The sequence below is a fragment of the Daktulosphaira vitifoliae genome, unplaced genomic scaffold, assembly GCF_025091365.1.
Source record: "Daktulosphaira vitifoliae isolate Bord-2020 unplaced genomic scaffold, ASM2509136v1 Scaffold_1, whole genome shotgun sequence".
NCBI lineage: Eukaryota > Metazoa > Arthropoda > Insecta > Hemiptera > Phylloxeridae > Daktulosphaira > Daktulosphaira vitifoliae.
In genome coordinates this window covers 24,508,984-24,515,604 of record NW_026099572.1, presented here as the reverse complement: position 1 = coordinate 24,515,604, position 6,621 = coordinate 24,508,984, and the positions used below count along the sequence as shown (strand labels likewise).

General features: G+C 22.1%; 1 protein-coding gene across 2 annotated transcripts; it reads left to right on the top strand.

Annotated features, from left to right (window-relative positions):
• The first annotated feature begins 211 nt into the window (after positions 1-211).
• LOC126894683 (uncharacterized) lies at positions 212-4,855 on the top strand. 2 transcript variants are annotated; one of them, XM_050665868.1, is made up of 5 exons: positions 212-432; positions 961-1,164; positions 3,865-3,939; positions 4,124-4,183; positions 4,325-4,855. In XM_050665868.1, exons 1-5 carry the CDS (start codon positions 282-284, stop codon positions 4,360-4,362), a joined length of 528 nt encoding a protein of 175 aa, XP_050521825.1. In that variant the 5' UTR covers positions 212-281; the 3' UTR covers positions 4,363-4,855. The 2 variants fall into 2 exon arrangements, with proteins under 2 accessions (XP_050521825.1, XP_050521824.1); XM_050665867.1 differs by having other exon boundaries at positions 214-1,164.
• The last annotated feature ends 1,766 nt before the right edge of the window (positions 4,856-6,621 follow it).

Below are 6,621 nucleotides of genomic sequence, written 5' to 3'. Positions count from 1 at the left end.
GCAATTGCTTCATGTTTGTGTAATATGTTTAATGTAACAGACATTCTATAATTAAAACAGTTTTTCTCTGGTATTAATTCTGAAATCAGAATCGAAAAATACATAATTATCTGTTGATTTCTCTATTTTTAAGTTACAGATATACAAATACACTAACGACACAAATTATTAAAATAGATTTTAATGAATCTAATAACTGAATCTTGACTTATTTAATGCCATGATATAAAACTTGATACTTTTTAGTATAATATCATTATTATTTAGTTAATAAAAAAAATATGAGTCGTTTTATTCTGTTAGAATTTTGTTTATTATTACTTTGTGCCATATGGCTAGCTGAAGCGCCACACAATACAATAAAAATCACTAATATGGTAAATAATATTTTCAATAATAAAGGATGGATAAATCTAAATGACGTAGAAAAAGGTATTTTTTTTAACAAAAATTATATTTTTGAAGAAATTTTTAAAACTCCCAATACTAGATCTTGTGATAGACAAATAAGGGGCTCTACTATTATTCTGGCTTGTTCGTACATGAAGGATTTCAAGTTATTAATCTATGTATTCAAACAGTTTATTATACATTGTAGATATTTGAATAATTCTACGATACTAAAAATTATGGGATATGAGTGCGCCACAAAGTTTTTAAATGTAATAAATAAAATACCTTTATTAGTAACAATAATGGAAGGATCTCTAATGGCATTGGACTCATTACATACAAAACCATGGGATACCGGCAAAAATTACTATACAAAATCAGATTACATGTTTATTAAAGTGTCTACAATGTTTCATAGTATGTCTTTCAAAGATATTCTCTTATCATCAAATGATTCCTCTTCCATTAATAATATATTAAAAACCATAGATATGTTTTTTATAAACATAGAAAGTGAAATTAATATTGGTATAAAGGGACACTGTGAATATAAACCTTATATTCTAGACTCATTATGGAAAAATTTGAATGAAGAATACAAGAATACCTCTTTTAGTAAAAACAAAAACCAAAGGTTATATGACTATTTGAGTAAAAAATTATATCATAAATTTTTAACAATCATTTACGACAAATATCACAATTTAGGATTCGACTACGATTTAAAAACCAAGAAAATTTTTACACGTGAACAATTGAAATCTATTGAAAGTAATGACTTTTTAATAATTAATATAGCAATAACTTCAAACAATCGACGTTATTATTTTTATTTAAACATTGAATGCAAAGATAATAATATAGCGAATAAAGTTATTTAATCAATAAAAAAGAAAAAATTTAGAAAAAATTCTCATAATTGATCCAACTATAAAAAAATTATTAACTAAATTTATTTAGTAATTTTAACTATACGCTGTTAGAAATTAATCAAAAACAACCAAACACAAGTTTGGTATTAGTTTCGATGTGAAGCTGAGAAGGTATTAATTTTACTATGATGTGCTTTTTTTTGTATCTGTTACCACTTTTTCTCATCTCGCACCAAACCGACTTTTTTCAACGATACGTCAAATATCACAAATCATATATAGTCGCAGACTATACTCTAAAAATTGAAAAAAATTCCCTTGTTCCTCGTAAATGGGGGAAATCTCCAAAAAAATTACAAATTTAAAAATCAGTAATTTGAATACCCCACTTAGGGGTATTCCAAATGACTAATTTTTCAACTAAACTTTTGAAAATGTTACGGATACACTGACACTACTGTACATAGTAATTCTAACATTTTCTGACTACATATTAATCTTATCAATCCCATTATTTTAATTCTCTTATTTTTTTTCTATTTAATGATGTCAATATCAAACTTGCAAGTTGAGCTAAGAGTTATGGTAACAAATTCAACTTTTTTTATTATTAACTTTCAAAAAATCAATTTTGAAGGACCAAAAAAATAGGTTAAAAATGATATTTTTTACTGATTATTTTTAACATATTGAAAATCAAAATCAGTAATAATATATCTTTTTTTTTTTTGTAAAATTTATATTCTGATGAATTTTCTACAACGAACTTTCACTAGAATCAAAAATATACTTTTTTAAATCAACTTTTCTCCTTGTTTTTAAATTTACCATTACAGACTTTTTCTAACACTTCTAATTTTTGATATGATTACTAATTAGTAAAAAATGAGTACAAAAAATAATTAAAAAAAAAAAAAAAGTGTTTTCAAATTATAACTGATTTTGATTTTTAATATGTTAAAAATAATCAGTGCAAAATATCATTTTTAACCTATTTTTTTGGTTCTTTAAAGTTATTTTTGTTCAAGATAAAAAAAGTTGAATTTGTTACTATAACTATTTGCTCATAGTGTTAGTTTAAAATTGTCATCATTAAATAGAAAATAATATGACAATTAAAAAAATGTTATTTTTAAAATTAATATGCAGTCAGAAAACTTTATAATTACTATTTATAGTAAATTTATCAGAAAGTGTCAATATTTTTTTTGCATTTCTATATAATACATCACTTAAATAGAAATCATAGTTATCATTTCTATGTAACTTGTGGTGTTCAAAAATTTCTAAAGTTTAAATATTCAGAACTTAATTAATTTTAATAATTTGCTTTCATTAAAAAAACAAATCAAAATGTTTAAATCTTCTCAATTAAGCGTAGTATAAAATTCGATTATAATTGTAAAAAATTTAAGTTAAATTCAGGTGAAACTAAAAATCATTTTTTTTTAGATTTATGATTTATACAGCAACATGTTACCAGAAAATTTGGAATATTATAGACTTTTAGTATCACACACAAATAAAGTTAGAAAATTAATAAAATACAAAGTAAAATTATTTGTTTTTGTAGTTGAAACCTATATCATATCCAAACCTGATTCGACATTTAATATTTTTAAAATATTAGAAATAAATGATTTTAATTGTCTGAAGAAAGAACATATAATTATAGAACATATAGTTATAGAACATATGTTCTATAGAGAACATGAGATAAGTAACTGTTTAATTGATAAATTAGAGCATTTTTTCAATTTTTGAGTCATTTTCACCAAAAAGAAAATGAATATTTAAAATATATTACAGAGGCTTTAATTTAAGACATATATAAAAGTGTCAGACTTTCCGGAACATTTTCAAAAGTTAATTTATTGTGAAAAAGTTGTCATTTTGAATCCCCTTCTGTGAACAGGTAATGGTCAGATTTATAAAAAATATATACCAAATGATACTAAATACCTCATTTATCTATAAAATTTTTTATTGATTTGTCAATTTTAAACAAATTATGGCCATTATAAGTAAAAAATATTTCGAAAATTATTGATTTTTAATCTTTTGACATATCGTTGAAAGATATCAGTTGGGCGAGAGCTAAGAAAAAGTGGTGACAGACACAATAAAAAAAAAACATCATAGTAAAATTAATACCTTCTTAACTTCGCATCAAAGTTAAAAATATTTCAAATATTTTCAAGTTATTTTAATCTATAATTTTATACGCAAAAGTATTTTTTAAATTAAAAATATTACATGATTCTACTATGTCAAAAGAATTATGTTATAGCTTGCTATCAATATTTAGTAACAAAAAATGTTTTGGTGTTTTTATCTACACTTCAAAATCATTTTTGATAATGATTTTTAGATGATTTATCGATATTTTAATTTTGATATTTTAGGTTGATCGATGAGTCAAATGATATATTGAAATTGAAATTTTTTTGTCTAACTATACTCAATATTTAACTCTCATAAAACCAGAGACTGGATTACAAGTCCTCTCCGGTCAGAAATGTTATTTGCAAAACAATAATAAAATTATTAAAAATATTTAATTAACCCAACCTAATATTTTTTATACTATTTACAATAGTTGACAGTAATTTGCAATTGAATAGTGAATGTGGAATAAAATTGAAATTAGAAAATGAAGATTCTTATGAACGAGGTAAAATGTTTTAATATTAAATTAGATATTTAAAAAAAACAATTCATAAAAAATTGTTTTGCAAATTGTTTTATGAAAAAAAATGAAATATTAATTTTAATTTACTATATTAAAATTTAAACTTGCATAATATGGTTACCCACGATAATTAAAGCTAAAAATGTCTTCAAACGTTGTATTTTAGAATCGGACAATCAATCCAAAAATAATGAGATAATAGAATTGATCAAATTTCTTAACGAAGGTAAATTACTACTTATTCAAATACGGATACATTAAATACAGTTTTATACAAAAAAATTATTTTTTCATTTTTATTTTAATCATAATCTAAATTAAACTAAAATTTTATAATTAAAAAAATTCAACTATTTTTTTCATTCAGGATTAAACCCCGATTCTATACTTGAAGAACATGATTGATCACAAATATATCAATACAAACATTTATAAAATTATTTAAGCTATTTTTCAATTAATAATATATGTATATATTTTTTTTTAATTAAATGCTGTAAGTATCCAATTTGTATTAACATCTTTTAAAAAATCATATTTAAGTCAAATTAAATCTAACGATTAGAAGTTTATTTAAATAGTCTAATATAATATTGCATATTTAAGATATTATTATACGATCCTAATTATTTGATTAAGCAATCTAAAACATAACTGAGCATTTAAAAGTTCTATGATTTTGATCATAGAAGTTTAATGATGCACATTCAGTCTAAAACTAGGGAATTATTAATTTTGCAAACCAACTCGGTCAAGAGACTAAAACGAGTTTTATTAATTTGATACTTTAAAATAATGATTAATGAATAAAAATATAAGTTTTAGTCGCAACATTTTTGTATTTTTTTTTTAAATCTTTTGTTCAGTTTTTAATTATTATATCAAATTTATACTATTATGTGCTTTTGCTTATTTTTGTATCTGTTTCCCCTATTACTCAACTTCTACTGACCTAATACTGTCAAATAATATACAAAAAACATTATTGCATCTAATATGTTTATATAAAGTTCGTTAGGATAGGTAAATCTTTGTAAAAAATTTATAGCAATCTTAAAATATCAGTATAAGTAGTAGTTAAAAAGAAAAATTAGAATTCTTTTTTTTTTAGATTAGCTTAATCTACGATATTTTTCTAAATTTATAAAATTGAGAATAAGCATAAGATGAATCAGTATAGGTTAAATTTTAACAACGTTTAACATCACTATCATTAACACTACTTTTTTTAAAACCTTTCCTAGAAAAAAAGTTCTGTAAAACTATTTATATAAACGTTCTGAATTTTGGAGTTTAAAGAAACTTTGACGAACATTTGTTCATAAAAGACAAATCGATGCCAATTATTTTTTCCTGAATTAAGTAAGGTGAAGTGTGGTATTTGTAATAATGCATTTTTTTAGATAAATGCACAAGTTTTTATTTCGAATTTAAATTCAATATGATATCAACATATAAGGACCATAACTTTTCAATTTAAAATAAAACCAGTTAAATATTCTTAAAGAAAAAATGAATTTTGAATTTCTCTTTTTGTTTATATTAACCACCTTCATTCTACATTACAATTTTTAATTTAAGAAAAATTTAAAGTTATCTAATTTTTCACATTTTCAAAAATTGAAATAAAAAAAAATTGTTTAATGTATAGTTGATTGCTTTCATAGCTTTTCTGTACTTAGATTTCTAATTAAATTTTCATTTATAGTTTAAAAATTATTTATCTCTGGTATAAAAGTTAAAAATTTTGTTTAGATAGTGAAGTTTAAAAGAAAATTATAGCAATTTTAAAATATAAAAAAAAATTATAATTTGTAACTTCCGGCGATTGACTAATTTTGAGATATTCTTCTAAATAATTAATATTGAGGCGGCTTATTCAAATTTTGGAAACTATAAGTTCAGTTTGATTAAATTTGGATTCTTTTAACGTATAGATTAACAATAATATAATCAATCTGGAGAAATCTGATAATACTCTTTAAGAACAGATAAAAAAAAAACAATTCATAGTAAAAACAATCTGGGAAAATGTTAAGTCCTACTTTGCACTCCCTATATAGCTAGAAAAAAGGGTTGCATTTACAAACTATAAATAGAGTTTACGAATTAAATAAAGAATGTTTTAAAGTTCAATGAAATTGAAATAAACGCATAAAAACTATGTATTTTTTACAAGTTATGAACTTTTTTTTGGCTTTAATTTATCAAAAACAAATAAATTAGGATAGCAATATACGTTTTTGATTATTAAATTATATATTTTAATAATTTAATTTGGTTATTTTTTCTAAATTTGACACAACTTAAATAACTGAGGAAAATACGAAAATTATTAAAACTTTTAAAAATTGTTAGTTATTTATTTCAGTTGTACTTCATTATGACTTTTTAGATTAAACTGTATTTGATGCCTTGTGCTTCTTTCATAAGTATAACAGAAGTTCAGGAAACGAAAAAAAATCATGTGTATTTTTACAAATTTGAGAAGTATACTTTTTAATTTTAGCTTCAACTCACTCTAAAAAAACAACAAAAATAAGTCATTGAGGTACAATTCTGAATATAAAATTACACGATTAAAAAAACTGATATGTAGAATTTTTCTCCTAAATAGACAACTCAAATAATCGAGAAAAAATCATGCTAAATTTATTAAAATTT